Here is a 19,192-nt window from a genome sequence, read left to right on the forward strand (position 1 = left end):
TCTTGAAAGTTCTTGAAGCTGAGGAGTCCGCTGACTGAGGCCTTTCCCGAGCCGAAGCAGGAGCTGATGGGAGTCCCAGTGGCCAAGGGACGGGGCAGTGGTGGCTTGCAGGTCAGGAGTCAAGGAATTGGTGGACGGGCCTCTGAGAAGCAGTGAAGTCCAGTAGGTAGAACACAAGCAAGGGAGTCAGAAGGACCTGGGTTCTAATCCCAGCTCTGCCACTTGTCTGCTGGGTGACCTTAGGAAGTCACTTCACTTCTTTATGCCTCACTTCCCTAATCCCTAAAATGAGGATTTAGACCGTGTGCACTTTGTGGAACAGGGACCCAATTCTCTTGTATCTGCCCCAGAGTTTAGAACAGCGCCTGGCACATAGTAAGCGCTTAATGAATACCGCAATTATTATTATTGTTGGCTGCTGCTACTGGAATCCTAGCTCATAAGCGATCAACCAATCCATGAATGGTATTTTTTGAGCTCTTACTGTGTACAGAGCACTGTACTAAACACTTGGGAGAGAACAATCAATCAATCAATCAATCGTATTTATTGAGCGCTTACTGTGTGCAGAGTACTGTACTAAGCGCTTGGGAAGTACAAGTTGGCAACACATAGAGACAGTCCCTACCCAACAGTAAAATGGAATTGGTAGTTCTGTTCCCCGTACTCAGTAAATTTAGAGTCTAGATTGAGAGAGATGTGACGGATAGGTCCTTGTCTAAATCCCACCAGTGTACTCTTTCCCGGCGCTTAGTACATGTTCTGCACAAAGCAAGCCCTTAACAAATACTAATTACTACTACTAGAGAAGCCGGTGGAGGGGGGGGTGGGAATTAGAAGAACAGAAAGGTCAAGTGACCTGCCCACAGTCACACAGCTACTCGGGGAAGTGTCGGGAGCAGAACTAATGAATCCCTTGCTCCCCAAACCCAGAGTAACAGACCAGCCTCGTGAATACATTCCCACTTGCTGGTCTGAGCAAATGGGAATTGCTCAGAATTGAAATTCACAGAATTGTCCAGGAACTCATTTGTTCATTTGTTTCGGTCTCCCTGGGATCTTACCAAGAGTTGTCCATGGCAGGCTGAGTTGCTATAGGTAGAAATAGTATTTATTAAGTGCTTACTGTATGCAGAACCCCGTTCTAAGCACTGGAGAGGAATACCTAGGTGGGAATTAATCACGGCCTCTGGTCCATCTCCTCTGCCTACCCTGTGGTGGAGGGTTCCATGGGAGGTGAAAGGGAGCAAAGGCTCAAAGGGAAAGAGTGCATCTACAGTATTTTTGACCCAATATAAGGAATCAGTGTATACTCTAATAAAGGTATTTGTTATTTCCTCGGTATTTGTGTGCTAATGAGAAGCAGCGTGGCCTAATGGATAGAGTTCGGACCTGGGATCCGAAGGACGTAAGCTCTAATCCCGGCTCCGCCACTTGTCTGCTGTGTGACCTTGAGCAAGTCTCTTAACTTCTCTGTGCCTCAGTTATCTCATCTGTAAAATGTGGCTATCACCCCCAAGGAACGACCTCCACCATCCTCTGCCCCATTCCTGGAGACAGAAGAGCCAAGCCAGATTCCCTAACTCCTCTTTCATCTCCTCTTCCCTCCCTAGCGCCATTACGCTGGAGAACACCCTCGTCATTCTCTCGTCAGTGGCCCCGGACACGGGCCGCTACTACGTGCAGGCCGTTAATGACAAGAACGGGGATAACAAGACGAGCCAGCCCATCACTCTCACCGTGGAAAGTAAGCCGAGGGCTGGGGACCGATAACAGAACGGCTCGTTAAATCTCCAGGAATTGGGCTCGGGGGGGATCGTCAGGGAGTTTGTGCGCTGCGAGGAAGTGAATCCATCTGGAGAGGGAAAAGTAGGTGAAATGAGCCCTCCGAAGGAGCTTCCTGGAGCCGGGACGGAGACGGGGAGAGGGAGGAGAGGGGTCAGGGATTGTTAAGCGGTTCGCAGTGGGGTATGGTTATTCACAGGCCGCGGAGGGTGTGGGGAGGGGGCCCAGTGGGCATCTAGCTGGACCGGCGGGCTCTGTGGCTGTGACGGGCGTAGAGGGGGGTCTTGTTTTCCAAGAAATATCTTGGCCCAACATGCTTGTAAAGCAAGCCTGCTGGCCCCGCGGAGCCTGCCACATCTGGCTTGATCCAGCTCAGAAAGTGCTGCATCTGAGGTGGCTGAGGCCATAGCCTCTCCCCCCTCTTCCCTCCCAATACCCACCAGTATGTCCCACTGCCCACCACTCACAGCTGGGAGTCTGGCAGGGGTCGGAGGACGGGGCAGAGAAATGTTATTGTGTGCATGGTCTAGTGAGTAGAGCACGGGCCTGGGATTCAGAGGGCCTCGGTTCTAATCCCTGCTCTGCCATGTGTCTGCCGGGTGACCTTGGGTAAGTTACGTCACTTCTGTGTGCCTCAGATTCTTCATCTGTAAAATAGAATTAATTTCAGGGAGCCTTATGTTTGGGATAGGGAATGTGTCCAGAGCGGCGTAACTCAGTGGAAAGAGCACGGGCTTGGGAGTCAGAGGTCATGGGTTCTAATCCTGCCTCTGCCACTTGTCAGCTGTGTGACTTTTGGGCAAGCCACTTAACTTCTGTATGCCTTAGTTACCTCATCTGTAAAATGGGGATAAAGAGTGTGAGCCCCATGTGGGACAACCTGATTACCTGTTATCCCCCCACCACCACTTAGAATAGTGCTTGGCACATAGTAAGCACTTAACAAATGCCATCATCATCATTATTATTATTATTATTAGACCCTGTCTACTTAGAATAGTGACTGCTTAACAAATACTATTATGATTATCATCATTATTACTATTATGTTCCATGCATGTATTAAGTGCTGGGGTAGATAAAAGATGGTAATAATTATGGTATTTATACAGTGCTGGGCACCGTTCTAAGGACTGGGAAGGTACAAGCAAATTGGGTTTGAAACAGTCCCTGTCCCCTATGGGGCTCACAGTCTCAATCCCCATTTTACAGATGAGATAACTGAGGCACTCAGGCCCTTCTCTCCCTCCTCTGCCCCCACCTTGAGGAGTTGATATCTGCTTTGAGGGGGCATCCCATCGGAAGTTTTCATCCGGGAGCTATAACTCCCCTCCCCACAACCCTTCCCCACCACCCGGTATTTTCTCAGCACTGGGGCAGGTACAGTATTAGCCATTCAGACACGTTGCCTGACTCCTAAAGGGCCCAAAATCAAAAGGGGTGGGAGCATAGGTTTTAAATCCCCATTTTACAGGTGGAGGAAACTGAAATACAGAGAATAGTAAATAATAACAATAACTGTGGAATTTAAGCACTTATTATGTGCCAGACACTGTACTAAGTGCTGGGGTGGATATAAGTAAACTGAGTTGGACACAGTCCCTGTCCCACATGGAGTTCTAAGTGCTGATCTCCATTTTACAGATGTGCCTCAGTTCCCTCATCTATAAAATAGAGATTAAGATTGTGAGCCCCATGCGGGACAGGAACTGTGTCCAACCCGATTGGCTCATATCCACCCCAGAGCTTAGTGCACTGTCTGGCACATAGTAAGCACTTAACAAATAGCAGTAGCATCACTGTTCCAAGAGCTGGAATAGATACAAGTTTATCATGTTAAGCACAGTCCCTATCCCACAGGGAGGTCACAGTCCAAGATGGAAGTAAATCTGCTACAGTGAGAGACCGACCTCAAAGCCCTGACGATTTTGTTTCTGAGGCCAAGCCAGTTTCCACCTTGTGCTGGCTACCTGCCCCTCTGCTCCCAGACGTGCCCCCAGGGGACACTCACCGACTGATTCCTCTCTGCCCCCCAGGAATCCACGCTCTACACCACCTGCTCGCCTTGGCCAGTAATAAACAACTTGGAGTGGGCATTTATGGATCCCGTTCTATCAACGGCTTTCAAACCCATCCCTTTTTACAGCAACAACATGAGGTTTTTTATGGTGGCAATTACTTTAGTTTATATTCTTTCTTTCATTCAAGTTCCCTTTTATTTCATTTCTCTTGTCTTTCCCTTTCTTCTTGGAATCCAGGAGGGCAAGGTGTTGTGAGGGAAGGACGGAGTGGGTTAGGGGGTCGAGATTTCAGGTGATGCGAGGCTGGCAGGCCACCAGTCTTGGAATTAATCATGTCTTGGAATTTGGAGGTATCTGTATCTTCCCCTGGACTTCTTGGGGGATTTAAGCAGCATGGCCTAGTGGATAGAGCATAAGCCTGGGAGTCAAGAGACCTGCATTCCAATCCTGCCTCCGCCAACTACCTGCTGTGTGACAGTGGGCAAGTCACTTAGCCTCTCTGCGTCTGTTTCCTCCTTTATCCAATTAAGATAAAAGAACCATTCTCTTTCCCTCTTATACTATGAATACCCTGAGAGACAGGGACTGTGTCTGTCTTGGGTGTATTGTGTATCCCAGCACTTGGCCCATAGTCAGTCAATTGTATTTATTGAACACTTCCTGTCCTGCTGTGTGACAGTGGGCAAGTCACTTAGCCTCTCTGCGTCTAAGTTTCCTCCTTTATCCAATTAGGACAAAAGATCCATTCTCTTTCCCTCTTATACAATGAGTACCCTGAGAGACAGGGACTCTGTCTGTCTTGGGTATATTGTGTATCCCAGCACTTGGCCCATAGTCACTCAGTTGTATTTATTGAGCGCTTCCTGTGTGCAGAACACTCTACAAAGCACTTGGGAGAGCCCACTGTAACAATAGAACAGGCACATTCCCTGCCCTCAGCAAGCTTACAGTCTAATGGGCTTAATAAATACTGATATTATTATTAATATTATTATTATCCTGCTTATGAAGCTGTTGTTGGAGGAAGCAGGCTGTTCAGGCCATCAAACATGAGTAGCATTTAGGGTGTCCTGAGTCTCACTGAGCCCAGGAGGCCGGACCGGGGCAAAGGAGATGGCAGAGTCAGATCAGACTGTCTGTCCATCTGTCCATCTGTCTGTTTACTTTCAGAGGAGTAGAGGAGCTGGAGTAAGAGGTGGGGAGTGAGCTGAGCAGCTCCAAGTAGCTTGGTGGTCCCCTCCCCAGGTCTGCTGAGCTCCCGTTTCCTCCTGACAACAGAAACAGCAAGAAGTCAGGACACTGAACATCGGCTGACCGTTGCTTGTTCCAATTTTTAGAAAGCCTCCGGGGTAGGGGAGTGGAGGCCAGCCAGTTTCCTGGTTTCTGGGTTTTCCAGGATGAGGAGATCAGTGCCCAGAAAATATCCACTAGATCAGCGGACCAGAAATTTTTAGCGGCAGCCAAAGGGGCTAGCAGAGGCCTAGTTTCCAGGGCCCTCCAGAGGTCATCTGATCTAGTCCCCTGCCTCTAGCCGGGGCTGCACTCAAACGCTCCCCAGAGGATGAGGGTTCTTCTAGCCCTTGGAGGAGATTCCTTTAGCTCAAAAGAAGCTGGGGCAGTCAGAAAGTTCTCCCTTCTGTCTAGCCTTAATCCCCAAGAGCTGGGCCTTGCGTTGGATCAGGGAGATGGGCGGGGAGGTGAGGAGTGGAGATTTGTCCCAATCCCATGAGACTCTGTAATCAGCCTGGGGCTGCTGGAGTTCTGCAGGTCCAGGGGAGCAGATGACTGTGATTTAGGGGGGCTGTCTCCCCCATGGTGGGCCCCCCAATACCGGCTGTGTCTAGACTCCTCTCAGGAGGCACTGTGGTTCACCCTGGGCCGCCGATGTCCTCCGCCTCCAGGAAGCAAGGGGAGAGGAAAGCAGTGGATCGCCCCTCTGTCCTGACATGCAGCAGCGTGGCCTACTGGCTAGAGCATGAGCTCGGGAGTCAAAAGGTCATGGGTTCTAATCCCAGCTCTGCCACTTGTCTGGTGTGTGACCCTGGGCAAGTCACTCGGCTTCTCTGTGCTTCATTTCCCTCATCTGTAAAATGAGGATTGGTAATACGAGCCCCATGTGGGACAGGGACTGTTCCAACCCGATTTACTCATATCCACCCCAGCACTTACTACAGCGCCTGGAACATAGTCAGTGCTTAACGAATACCACAGTGACTATTACGTGACCTTTGATCTCTCCCCAGATGTCGGAGGCCCGGCTGACCCCATCGCCCCCACCATTGTCATCCCACCCAAGAACACCAGCGTCGTGTCCGGAACCTCGGAGGTGACCATGGAGTGTGTGGCCAACGCCAGGTGAGGGGCGTCCAGTCCAGCCTGAGGCCCGGAAATGAGTCCTCTCCGCCACCAAAGTCCAAGGGGCCAGAAGCCAGGGAGACCCTGCTGGGGTCAGGCCATCCGTGGCCAAATCAGTCAGTCATTCAATCATATTTGCTGAGCACTTACTGTGTGCAGGGCACTGTACTAAGCACTTGGGAGAATAAGTGCTTGGGACTGTAAATTTGTTGTGGGAAAGAATGTGTCTGTTTATTGTTGTATCATTATATTAGACTCTCCCAAGCACTTAATACAGTGCTCTGCACACAGTAGGCACCCAATAAATATGATAGAATGAATGAATGAATTCGATATAACAATATAACAAATACATTGCCTGCCCGCAGTGAGTTTACAGTCTAGAGAGAAACTGAAGGTGACCCAGGCCATGGCTTGAGGTGGGCGGGCCCCGGTGGGCTCTGGAAATAGCCGGCAGACATGGGCGTCTAACACGTGTGCAAGATGATAGATCTGCAGCACAGACCCCGTGGTAAAACGCTTCACAACCAGCTGATCCCCACCCACTTACTCCCTTTTGCACCGTGGCTCTGTGAAAAGAGCCTGGGCTTTGGAGTCAGAGGTCATGGGTTCAAATCCTGGCTCTGCCAATTGTCAGCTGTGTGACTTTGGGCAAGTCCCTTCACTTCTCTGTGCCTCAGTTCCCTCATCTGTAAAATGGGGATGAAGACTGTGAGCCCCACATGGGACAACCCGATCACCTTGTATCCCCCCAGTGCTTAGAACAGTGCTTTGCACAGAGTAAGCGCTTAACAAATACCATCGTTATTATTAGTATTTTGCCCCCCACTATCCCAGTGAGAGCAAGGGGTGGTAAGGAAGAGAGAGGGCAATTGGCATTTGACAAGCCAATTGTCAAGTACTAGACAAGAGCTGTCCGGTGCCACTGTCCATGCCCGGGGATGTGGCCGATTTGGGTAGCCCACCCCCTCACGTCCATGGGCCCGCCCCTCCCCACCCCCCGCCAGGCCTCTGATTAAGCTGCACATCATCTGGAAGAAGAACGGGGTGCCGCTCCTCGGGGGGCTGAGCGACCACAACCGGCGCCTCACCATTCCACATCCCACCGGGAGCGACGCCGGCTACTACGAGTGCGAAGCCGTCCTGCGCAGCAGCAGTGCCCCCTCCGCCACCCGGGGGGCCGTGCTGTCCGTGCTGGGTGAGCTCCGTGGGGGTTGCGGGGGCCGAACGGGAAGGGGGAGGGTCTGCAGGGCCCCTTTGCCGTCTGGGGGGCCTGTGCTGTCTATGCTGGACAATCCCTGGCCATTCAGATTCATTCATTCATTCAATCATCTTTATTGAGCGCTTACTATGAGCAGAGCACTGTACTAAGTGCTTGGGAAGCACTAATTGGATGTGAGGGAAAAGAGTATGCGACCCCTGTGAGCCCGCTGTTGGGTAGGGACTGTCTCTATATGTTGCCAACTTGTACTTCCCAAGCGCTTAGTACAGTGTTCTGCACACAGTAAGTGCTCAATAAATACGACTGAATGAATGAATGCCACCTGGGGGGTTGGGATACCCATGCCATTGAGCCCCAGGGGGCACACAGGGAGCAGGGAGGGTTTTCAGTGCTCCCTCTGCCATGCTGTCCGGGCTGGGTGAGCCCTGGATGACCGCCCGGAGGGCCTTGTTATCAGTGCTGCGTGATCCCCAAGGGTCCAGGCGGGAAGGGGGAGCGTCTGCAGGACCCACTCTGCCATCCAGCAGAGCAGCATGGCCTAGTGGCTAGAGCACGGGCCCGGGAGTCAGAAGGTCATGAGTTCTAATCCCGGCTCTGCCACTTGTCTGCTGGGTGGCCTTAGGCAAAGTTACTTTACTATTATTATCGTCCTGGAGGCCATACTGTCCTTGCTGGGTGAGCCCTGGGGGGAGGGGGGCAGTCAGGAGGGAGGGGAAAGGGTCTGCAGTGCCCTCTGTGCCACCTGGGAGGCCATGCTGTCCATGTAGGTGAGCTCCAGAGGGTCACTAGTTGTCGGGGGGATCTGCAGAGTCCCCCCTCTGCCACCCAGGGGACCGTGATCTGAGTGAGCCCTGTGTGGGCGGCATGGGGAGGGGGGAAGTCTCCAGCACCCCCTCTGCCACCCAGGGGTCCATGCTATAGCAAAGCAGCGTGGCTAAGTGGAAAGAGCCCTGGCTCGGGAGTCGGAGGTCGTGGGTTCTAATCCCGGCTCCGCCACTTGGCAGCTGTATGACTTTGGACAAGTCACTTAACTTCTCTGGGCCTCAGTTACCTCATCTGTAAAATGGGGATTAAGACTGTGAACCCCACGTGGGACAACCTGATTACCGTGTATCTACCCCAGTGTTTAGAACAGTGGTTGGCACATGGTAAGCGCTTATCAAATACCATTATTATTATTATTAATTATTATTGTTAGTATTATTATTATCCATGCTGGGTGAGCCCCAGGAGGCCACAGGGGGAGGGGAGAGGGACTACAGTGGCCGCTCTGCCACCCGGGGGGGTAAGATGTCCATGCTGGGTGAGCCCCGGGGGGCTCCTTGGGGAGGAGGAAAGGGAGTTGGATGGAGGGAGGAGAGGGAGGGTCTGAGGCAAAGCCCTCATCTTCTCTCCTTGGACCTGAGACGGGGCAAGGCCTGGGAGAGTCGTGACCTCTTTTGTCACTGGCTGATCTCAGGGAGCCCCCAAGGGCTTCAGCCTCTCCCTTCTCTCTCTCTCTTCCCCCTCCCACCCCCAGAGCCACCCCAGTTTATCAAGGAGCCAGAGAGACACATCACAGCAGAGATGGAGAAGGTATTGGACATCCCTTGCCAAGCCAAAGGTAGGCTGGGAGAGCGCCGGGGGAGCTGGGAAGGATTCAAACTTCCCCGGGCCATCTCTACCCACCCTGGTCGCTCGGTCAGAGACTTGGGCCCAGCATTGCCCGGCTCAGAGTGCCCAGGGGACGCCCGGACCCTCATCCCAGCCCGGCGCCGAGACCGAGGCCGGAAACTAAATGATTCCAAATGGAGAAATGAACGGGCCCAGATCACCGTAACGTTAGGGCTATAAATGAGCCAAATCACCATAATTGCACTGTTATAGATGGAGTAAAAATCATAGCCGTTTCAGGGTTACAAATGAACCTAAATGACGGGAATGTCAGCCCTGCCCCAGATGGATTAGGGTGGGATAGCAGTGTTTTATATGTTCTTGAGTTAAGCACTTTATGCCAATCCCTGTGCTGCACACTGGGTATCAGTCCATGATAATCAAGCCAGACATGATCCTTGTGCGGAAAAGCAACGTGTATCTGTGCAAAGAGAGTCAGAATATTTGTCTGGGAGTCAGAGGACCTGGGTTCTCATCCCAGATCCACCACTTGTCTGCTGTGTGACCTTGGGCAAGTCACTTCTCGTCTCTCCACCTCAGTTTGCTCATCAGTAGAAAGGGGATTGGGATTCTGAGTCCCATGAGATTCACAGACAGTATCCAACCTAATTAGCTTGTACCTACCCCAGTGTTCAGTCTGGTGTCTGTAACATAGTAAGGGCTTAACAAATCCCATTTTTAAATTCTGCATTCAGCTCCTCAGCTCTGGTACCCATATTAAGAAATAGAAATGGTCCCCGTCCTCAGGGAAGTTCAGTCTATATCAGGGAAGTGAAGACATAAGCAGCATTTATATGTGCATTTTAGTATGGTGATAGCCAGAAAATGAGGAGGAGGAAGAGGAGGACTAGGTCTATCTGAACCAAACAAGAACAGCAGAGAAAATAAATGCAGCCAGGTGTTAGCATAGCCCTGAAGACCAAACCTCCCCTCCCAACTACTTGGTCTGGGTCTGGAGAGGAGGAGGAGAATGGGGGAGGGCACCCTCCCCACCCCAAGAATCCATTTAGGCCCAATGCCCCGAGAGATCAGCGGTGAGGACTCAGTGGGACCAGGTGGGTTTCGGAGGGCCCCCCACTCCAGGGCCAAGCGGAGAGAGACGGGAAGAAGGAAGTGTCCGCCTGGGACCTCGGAACTGTGTGGCTGTTGTTCTGAGCACGTCTGCCGCCACCCACGCCATCTTGCTCGCAGGCCTCCCGCCGCCCGTCATGGCCTGGTACAAGGACGCGGCCCTCATCGAGGTGGAGAAGCTGCCCCGTTTCCGCCTACGCGGGGACGGGAGCCTGCAAATCAGCGGCCTGGTACCGGATGACACCGGGATGTTTCAGTGCTTCGCCCGCAATGCCGCCGGAGAGGTGCAGACATCCACCTACCTCGCCGTCACCAGTAAGTCTCCCGGCCTGGCAGCCCCACGTCACCTATTAGGTCACGTTGGTGCTCCCAGCGGGCTTACCTGGGGGGCAGCTGTCAGCAGTGCACTGTGAAATCCAGCGGCAAACGGAGCGTCTGACCATCTGGGTGTCAGATACTCTAGGGCTGAAGGCCTCAGGGAGAGCTAAATAAAGCAGCGGTGGAACTTGGGGGGTGGCCGGCTGGACGAGCTCCCCAGAGGCCCCACATGCACTCTGTAAGGGCCCCATTCTCCTCTCCTCAGGCATCGCCCCCAACATCACCAGGGGCCCCTCAGACAGCACTGTCATCGACGGCATGACCGTTGTGCTGACCTGCGAGACCTCGGGGGCCCCCCGCCCCGCCATCACCTGGCAAAAAGGTACTATTCGGGGTCAGGGAATGGGGCGGGAGGGGAGGAGAGAGGGCCCAGTCAGGGAGCTGAGGGCCCTGAATCGACCGGGCCACTTCCGTTGGGTCATCAGGCTTCCTGGACCTTCCTCTAGGTGAACGGATCCTGGCCAGTGGCTCCATCCAGCTGCCTCGGTTTACCCTGCTGGAGTCAGGCAGCTTGCTCATCAGCCCCAGCCGCATCTCGGACGCCGGCAACTATGTCTGCGTGGCGACCAACTCAAGGGGGGTGGACGAAGCGTCTGCGGATCTGATTGTGTGGGGTGAGTCTGAGCCCCCCACCAGGGGAATGCTCCTGCACCCAGGGATGCACATGCACATGGCTGACCAGTAATAATAATAATAATGGCATTTATTAAGCACTTACTATGTGCAAATCATTGTTCTAAGCTCTGGGGAGGTTACAAGGTGATCAGGTTGTCCCACAGGGGGCTCACAGTATTAATCCCCATTTTACAGATGAGGCAACTGAGGCACAGTAAAATGACTTGCCCAAAGTCACACAGCTGGCAATTGGCAGAGCCGGAATTTGAACCCATGACCTCTGACTCCAAAGCCCGTGCTTTTTCCACTGAGCCACGCTGCTTCTCTACACACAGCCACATCTGCTCAATAATTTGTATGCACCCATTTAGGCCTAGGCTTTGCACACATACAGAACTCAATATAGGCTGGCTGACTGACTCCATTCATTCTTTCAATCAAATTTATTAAGTGCTTACCGTGTGCAGAGCACTGTATTAAGTGCTTGGGGAAGACCAATACAACAGTGAACAGCGACGATCCCAGCCCACAACGAGCTCACAGTCTAGAGTCGGGGAGACAGACATAAAGACAAATAAATACATTTACAAATACACACATAAGTGCTGTGGGGCTGGGGGTGGGGAGGGAAGAGCAAAGGGAGCAAGTTAGGGAGACACAGAAGGGAGTAGGAAATGAGGAAAAGTAGGGCTTAGTCAGGGAAGGCCTCTTGGAGGAGAAATGCCTTCAATAATGCTTTGAAGGGGGGTGAGAGGGCATTGTCTGTCAGATTTGAGGAGGGAGGGTGTTTCAGGCCAGAGGCGGGACGTGGGCCGGGGGTGGCAGTGAGACAAGCGAAATTGAGGCATAGTGAGAAGGTTAGCACCAGAGGAGCCAAGTGTGTGGGCTGGGTTGGAGAAGGAGAGAAGCAAGGTGAGGTAAAGGGGGCAAGGAGATGGAGAGCTATAAAGCCAATGGTGAGGGGTTTTTGTTTGATACAGAGGTGGATAGGCAACCACTGGAGATTTCTGAAGACGGGGGTGACATGTCCTGAATGATTTTGTAGAAGGATGATCCAGGCAGCAGAGTGAAGTATGGTCTGGAGTGGGGAGAGACAGGAGAGACAGACTCACTCGCTGACCGACTCTTGGCTCACTGACTTACTGACCGACTCGCCGATTCACTGGCTGACTCCTGGCTCACTGAATGCCTGACTCCTCTAGACTGTGAGCTCACTGTGGTCAGGGAACATGCCTACCAACTCTTGGGTCGTACACTCCCAAGTGCTTACTACGGTGCTTGGCACAATGGTAATAAATACCATTGCTGATGAGGATGATGACTGACTCATTGACAAGCAGTTACACAAGCAGATTTCACCTCTCTCTGCCCCGGGCACACCCCCACCAGGTAACAAGAACCCCAGTTAGCCCCACACACAGTGCCCAGAGCTCATCTCCCCTCGGTCACCTTCCCCGGTCTCAGCCGCTCCCCGCCCACCTTCTGACTGTCCACCCTCACGGGTGTGTTACAGCCCGAACGCGGATCACCACCGGACCCCAGGACCAGAGTGTCATCAAAGGCACCAAAGCCTCCATGACCTGCGGTGTCACCCATGACCCCAGTGTGACTGTCAGGTACCTGCTACCGGGCCTAGCCTCCGGCCTCTCCTCAGGCCTTACCTCATGCCTAGCCTTGGTCCTTTGGAGGGATGGTGGCGGAAGGGGACCAAAGTTTTGTCCAGAGCTCACCCTCTGGGGGCCCCAGCAGCCCTAGAGGAAAACACTTGTGGAACCAGTCAGGGGAGAGGAGCAAATAATAATAATAGTGATATTTGTTAAGTGCTTACTATGTGCCAGGCACTTTACTAAGCGCTGGGGTGGATACAAGCAAATTGGGTGGGACAGAGTCCCTGTCCAACGTGGGGCTCACAGGAGCTGACCCCCAGGGTAGGCTGGGAACTGAGTTAAGGTCAGGCTGACCCGGGTTAAAGGTCACCTCTTGACAACAGAATCTTGTGAAGTTATGTAGGAAGAAACTGCTCTGACCCACTTCCAGTCAGGATCCAGAGACGCTGGGAAGGGGACGGAGGGGGAGAGGAGACAGTGGGCAACAGCATTGGCTAACGATGGGATCCAGAGCCCGGGCCTTTGGCCCCTTGAGCCGACAGTAAATAAGGCAGTGATATAAAGCCTCCCAGCACCGGGGCCGGCGGCTCATCACCAAGACACAAATCTCTCTCCATGTCTAGCTCTCCACCCCCGTGAACTTGGTAAAAAATTTAGCACAGCTCTTAAAAATTAATATTCCCTAACTTGCTCCACGCTGAATATTTTATGGGGTAATATTCAGGCAACCGTGAGCCGCTGGCCTGACGGGGGTGTTCCTGGAGCGGGCTGGGGAGGCCCAAACCGCCACTCTGTGGGGAAACCGTCATCGCTCCCCAAAAATGCTTTGGCAGAAGGGGTGGGAGAGAGAAGGTGGGGGGAAATGAGAGGGTGAGAGAGCAGTGGGCATAGAGTGACACCTGGTGGCTTGTAGACTAGAGAAGCCGGGCCAGGGCGGGAGGGATACTGATCCTCAGTTCAGACTGAGAGACCCCTCCCCACCTCTGGAGATGAAATCTGGGCAGGCCAGGGGCAGACTGAGGAAGCCTGATTTACTCTGGAGTGCCCTAACCCAACCAGAAATTTCAACTGGGCCCCCAGACTGACATAGTCTTAGTACAGTGCAAGCGCTTAGTACAGTGCTCTGCACACAGTAAGCGCTCAATAAATACTATTGAATGAATAGTCTTGGACCAAGGGTGCCCCAGGGGCCACCCGGACCAGAGTCGATGCCCTCTCCAACCTGGGCCCGTTTCCACGGGAGCAGCAGGAAATTGGCCTGGTGCCTGGAGGTGAGCAGGGGGAGGTGGGGAAGGAAGGCCCCTGTTAATTGGATAACCAGATTCCTGCCAGGGTTGTTGGCCCAGCCAACTGTCGGGGCGGAGGGCGGTGGCAGGGAGGGTACGGGGGTACCAGACCCTGGGGCAGAGGGAGCCGACTCACAGGACTAACATCGGGAGAATGAACTACCCCGCTGGCCCTCCTCACGGGAGAACCCACGGTCTACCCGGGATGGAGATCAAGGGAAGACCCTCTGGATCCCAAGAGGAGCTGAACCCCCCCGCCTTTTGTGGGCCTTGGCTTCAGAGTCAGGACTCTACACCCTACTGGGGGGAGGGGACACAGTACTCGGGGGTTCCCAGAGTGAGGAAACAGACCCCACTGAACCAGGAGAGTGAGGGGTGGCTCCAGGAGGGGTTTTTGGGGTGCCCACCATGATCACCGGCTGGCCCTAGGCACATCTGGGAGAAGGACGGCGTGTTACTGAGCCTCGACGGTGCCCCCCGCCTGCGGCTGGGCCAGGACGGATCCCTGCACATCTCCCAGACCTGGTCGGGAGACATTGGCACCTACACCTGCCGGGTGCTGTCCGTGGGAGGGAACGACTCGCGCAGTGCCCACCTCCGCGTCCGGTAAGAGCCCTGTTCCCTTCCCTCCCACCCTCCCCACCCTTGACTCCTGACCCAAGAGCGGCTAGAGCAGTCCCGAGAGGCCTCTGAGCAAATATTTACCATCTGCCTCAGCCCCTGCCCCCCCAGAAGCAAAAGCCAGTTGGACCCTTTGCCCTTTAGCGGAACAGCGAGAGGCAGGAATTGGAGTTCTTCAATTACAGTGATCAGGGAGGCATTTGTTAATCATGTACCATGTACCAAGCACTGTGCTGAGCACTGGTATAGAGACAGGATCATACAAGAAGATCATTGGTCCTAGGTACAAGCTCATTTCCCGGATGGGCAGGTCCAGGCTGACCGGAGTGTTGGCTAGCGGGGCAGAAGGTGTCAGAGAAGCCTCGGGGTTGGAGCTGAGACCCTGAGTTGGGGGGTGGGATGCTGACCGTGCCACAGGAGAGACCAATCATGCCTTCCAGTGGGAAGGTCGGGTGTTGACTGGCCAGCTTCAGGATGGACAAGGCCCTGGGCCTGCCGGGTGATGGTCAGAAGCCCTAGCTGGGATGGCCCCCCCCCGATGCCCCGGTGTGACCCAGGCCGTGACCAGACCAGCGGGCACAGAAAGGGCAGGGGGGCCGCGTCACAGCTCCCCTGGTTGTGCCAGGATTGGGCCTACCTCAGAGATTCACCAGCCCCTAAAAAGTCTCTCAGGAGGGAAAACTGACCCCTACCACCACCGGAGAGACTCAGAGTCCTCAGCGCCCAAGAGCGAATGATTCCTTCATCTCTCCCGTCACCTGAGCCCCCTGTGCCCCCATCTCCCCCTCAACCCACCTCCCCCAGGCAACTGCCCCATGCTCCTGAGCACCCCATGGCTACCCTGAGCACCACAGAGCGACGCGCCATCAACCTGACCTGGCCCAAGCCCTTTGATGGCAACAGCCCGCTCATCCGCTTCATCGTGGAGGTCTCCGAGAACAGTAAGTTCCCATCTTCTCCCTTCCCCTCCCCACCCCATCATGTCCTTCCCCTCCCCCTCACGCCCCCTCTCCGCCTCCTCACGCCCATCCTGTACCTCCCTCCATCCCCTCCTGACCCCCCCTACCCCCATACCCCCCTCTGTCCTCTACTGCCCCTTTCCATTTCCTCTGCCCCTCCCCACCCCCTCATCTCATCCCCTCCTGACCTAACCCCTATCCCCACTGCCTCAGAGAGAGACTTCCTACCCCTGCGGATTTGAATCCCATAATCATAGAACCAGAAGGGTCCCAACCACCCAGGATGTTGATGCATACACGAAGTGCGGATAGACGTATAATTTGCATATATTTCCTCGGCCAAAAGGCTGTGCCCAAATTCCCCACCAGCCTTTGTTCTTTTCCTACAGTGCTCCTCTGCCCGACTGGACTGAGCCAGCCTAGATGACCCCTGTCCGGGGGCTTTCTTGAGGCTGGTGTCTGGGAGGGTAGGGTTAGGTTAGGAAGGAACCCCTCCTCGATCGCCACAGGCCAGGGAGAGGTGGGGAGGGGGCTCCCTGTCCTCTCTCCCCACTTCCCCTCCCCTTGCTGCCTCATAGATGCCCCCTGGACGGTGCTTCTGGCCAACGTGGACCCCGAGGCCACATCCGTGGTGGTCAAGGACCTGGTGCCCGCCCGCTCCTACCAGTTCCGCCTCTGTGCCGTGAACGACGTGGGCAGGGGCCAGTTCAGCGAGGACACCGAGAGGTAACCGGAAACCGAGGCCTGCGGTCGTGCTGGTGTGGGTGAGGAAAGAGGACTGGCATATGGAGCCCATGTGGGCTTTCTGAAGCGATTACCTCCCATTGTCTTCTCGACATCCCTACTTGGGCGGGGGGAGAACCATGCCTGGATTACAACCCCAAGGCCAGTTGCAGCATGGCCTGGCGGCTAGAGCACAGGCCCGGGAGTCAGAAGGACCTGGGTTCTAATCCTAGCTCTGCCACGTGTCTGCTGTGTAACCTTGGTCAAGTCACTTCATGTCTCTGTACCTCATTTACCTCATCTGTAAAGTGGGGGTTGAGACTGTGAGCCCCAGGAGGGACAGGGTCTGTGTCCAACCCAATTTGCTTATATCCACTCCAGCACTTAGTACAGTGCCTGTCATATAGTAAACGCTTAACAAATACTAAAATTGTTGTTACTAGCCTGTGCTGGATGGTCAGAGACTGCCCTGACTTCCATGTGTGTGTGTATAAAACACTCATTATATTGTAGTCATTCATTCATTCTTTCATTCAATTGTATTTATTGAGCACTTACTGTGTGCAGAGCACTGTACTAAGCGCTTGTCCCCCAAGTGCTTAGTACAGTCAGTCATATTGAGTGCTTATAGGGTGCAGAGCACTGTACTAAACACTTGGAAGACTACAATATAACAATAAATGGACACATTCCCTGCCCACAATGAGCTAGCAGTACAGTGCTGTGCATATAGTAAATGCTCAATAAATACCATTGATTTTTTTTGTGTGTGTGTGTGTGTGTATGCACACACATGCACATAATAACAATAATAACAGTAACTATGATGATATTTGTTAAGCACTTACTATGTGCCAAGCACTGTTCTAAGAACTGGGGGAGATGCAAGGTAACCAGGTTGTCCCACGTGGGGATCACAGTCTTAATCCCCATTTTACAGATGAGGTTACTGAGGCCCAGAGAAGTGAAGTGACTTGCCTCAAGTCACACAGCTGATAAGTGACGGAGCAGGGATTAAAACCCATAACCTCTGACTCCCAAGCCCGGGCTCTTTCCACTAAGCCACGCTGCTTCACATGTGTGCTCATGCTGATTAGTCCTCATTTCTGGGAGCAGTTGGTCCTTGCAATGACTCCAGTGAGGACTTCAGGGTACATGCCAGGCTTTCCTGCATGCATCCTGTGGTGGGCTCTTAAAGCAGGGATCCCACCCCCACCACCCAAGTTCAGGTCTGGGCAGCAGGGTTGGGGCAGGTAACATCTCCATTTCTCAGGTGGGGACACTGAGGCTTGCCTATGATCAGACAAACAGCCTCTAGACTGTGAGCTTGTCCTCTAGACTGTCAACTCGTTGTGGGCAGGGAAGGTGACTGTTTATCATTATGTTGTACTCTCCCAAGCACTCAGCACAATGCTCTGCACACAGAAAGCACTCAATAAATACTACTGACTGACTGACCACCTCCCGGGACAGTGTCTAGGTGTCCTGACTTTGTCCAGGGACTCTTCCCCACTCCTTGTCAGGGAAAAGGGGGAGGAAACCCAGCGTCTCAGCTCTCCCCCTCTACTGCCAGGGTCTCCCTCCCAGAAGAGCCCCCAACGGCGCCTCCTCAGAATGTCATCGCCAGCGGACGCACCAACCAGTCGATCATGATCCAGTGGCAGCCTCCTCCCGAGAGCCACCAAAATGGCATCCTCAAGGGCTACGTCATCAGGTGGGCTGGGCCGGCAGGGGAGGGGCAGGAAACTAGGGGGGTAGGGAGACCCTCCGCCTGAGGACACCATGGGCTGATAATGGTCGGAAGCCCAGGAAGGACAGCCATGTGCCAGGGAGAGCCCTCCTTCTCTGTCACCCTCACTGAGTTCGCAGCCTCAACCTGCAACAGGAAGGATTGCTGCTAGACCTAATGTGGCCTAGTGGAAATAGCACGGGCAGGTCTACCCAGCTCTGCCACTTGTCTGCTCTGTGACCTTGGGCAAGTCGCTTCACTTCTCTGGGCCTCAGTTCCCTCCTCTGTAAAATGGGGATTAAGTCTGTAAGCCCCTGGTGGGACAGGGACCATGTCCAACCTGATTAACTTGCATCTACCCCAGTGCTTAGTACAGTGCCTGGTACATAGTGAGCACTTAACAAATACAATGAAAATAATAATGATAACAACTTCCCAGTAGAGCAGCGTCCTGGACACCGGAAGGGAAGATGGGGGGGAAAGAGGTGTCTTCTTTCCTGATGGACTTTAGGAAAAGGGGAAACGCGCACCTGGCTGATTTGAGTCAGTCCCGCGTGGAGGCCAGGGAGGGATGGGATAAACTTCAGACGGAGGCTGGACCTTTCCGGAACCAGGCCGGACGGCAGGTGGCCCAGATCCAATCTGTGTCTCGGTCTCCCACCTCCCAGGTTCTGTCTGGCCGGCCTGCCCGTCGGCTATCAGTTCAAGAACATCACCAATGCCGACGTCAACAACCTGCTCCTGGAAGACCTCATCATCTGGACCAACTACGAGATCGAGGTGGCGGCCTACAACAGTGCTGGCCTGGGCGTCTACAGCAGCAAAGTGACTGAGTGGACCCTTCAAGGAGGTAGGGGGTCATCCCCGGGGGGGGGGTGGGGGGGCGGCCCGTGACACTTCCAAGCCCCCCGCTTCGGGATTTCTGATGCTCTGAGTCACTGGGCCCAGCAGTAGCAGATGCCAGAGAGCCAGCCCCCAGTGGAAAGAAAATGGAGCAGAGGCCCGGAGGAGCAAAGCAGCATATAGAGCATTCCGCGTCATAATAATAAGTGTGATGTTTGTTAGGTGCTTACTATGTGCCAGACACTGTACTAAGCGCTGGGGCACTGTATCCCAGCCCCGCAGCACTTACGTCCACATCTGTAATTTTATTTATTTTTATTAATG

General features: G+C 53.8%; 1 protein-coding gene across 1 annotated transcript in view; it reads left to right on the forward strand.

Moving 5' to 3' along the window:
- Positions 1-19,192, forward strand: part of SDK2 (sidekick cell adhesion molecule 2) — a 188,550-nt gene that overhangs the window by 100,795 nt on the left and 68,563 nt on the right. Inside the window, exons 5-17 of the mRNA XM_038757461.1 lie at positions 1,614-1,747; positions 6,050-6,161; positions 7,169-7,359; positions 8,903-8,986; positions 10,228-10,422; positions 10,691-10,807; positions 10,932-11,099; positions 12,614-12,716; positions 14,423-14,599; positions 15,419-15,555; positions 16,152-16,299; positions 17,870-18,010; positions 18,694-18,875. Coding sequence (XP_038613389.1) covers positions 1,614-1,747; positions 6,050-6,161; positions 7,169-7,359; positions 8,903-8,986; positions 10,228-10,422; positions 10,691-10,807; positions 10,932-11,099; positions 12,614-12,716; positions 14,423-14,599; positions 15,419-15,555; positions 16,152-16,299; positions 17,870-18,010; positions 18,694-18,875 — 1,889 coding nt within the window. The remainder of the gene's footprint in view (positions 1-1,613; positions 1,748-6,049; positions 6,162-7,168; positions 7,360-8,902; positions 8,987-10,227; positions 10,423-10,690; positions 10,808-10,931; positions 11,100-12,613; positions 12,717-14,422; positions 14,600-15,418; positions 15,556-16,151; positions 16,300-17,869; positions 18,011-18,693; positions 18,876-19,192) is intronic.

This window comes from Tachyglossus aculeatus, chromosome 15 (assembly GCF_015852505.1).
Source record: "Tachyglossus aculeatus isolate mTacAcu1 chromosome 15, mTacAcu1.pri, whole genome shotgun sequence".
NCBI classification, from domain to species: domain Eukaryota; kingdom Metazoa; phylum Chordata; class Mammalia; order Monotremata; family Tachyglossidae; genus Tachyglossus; species Tachyglossus aculeatus.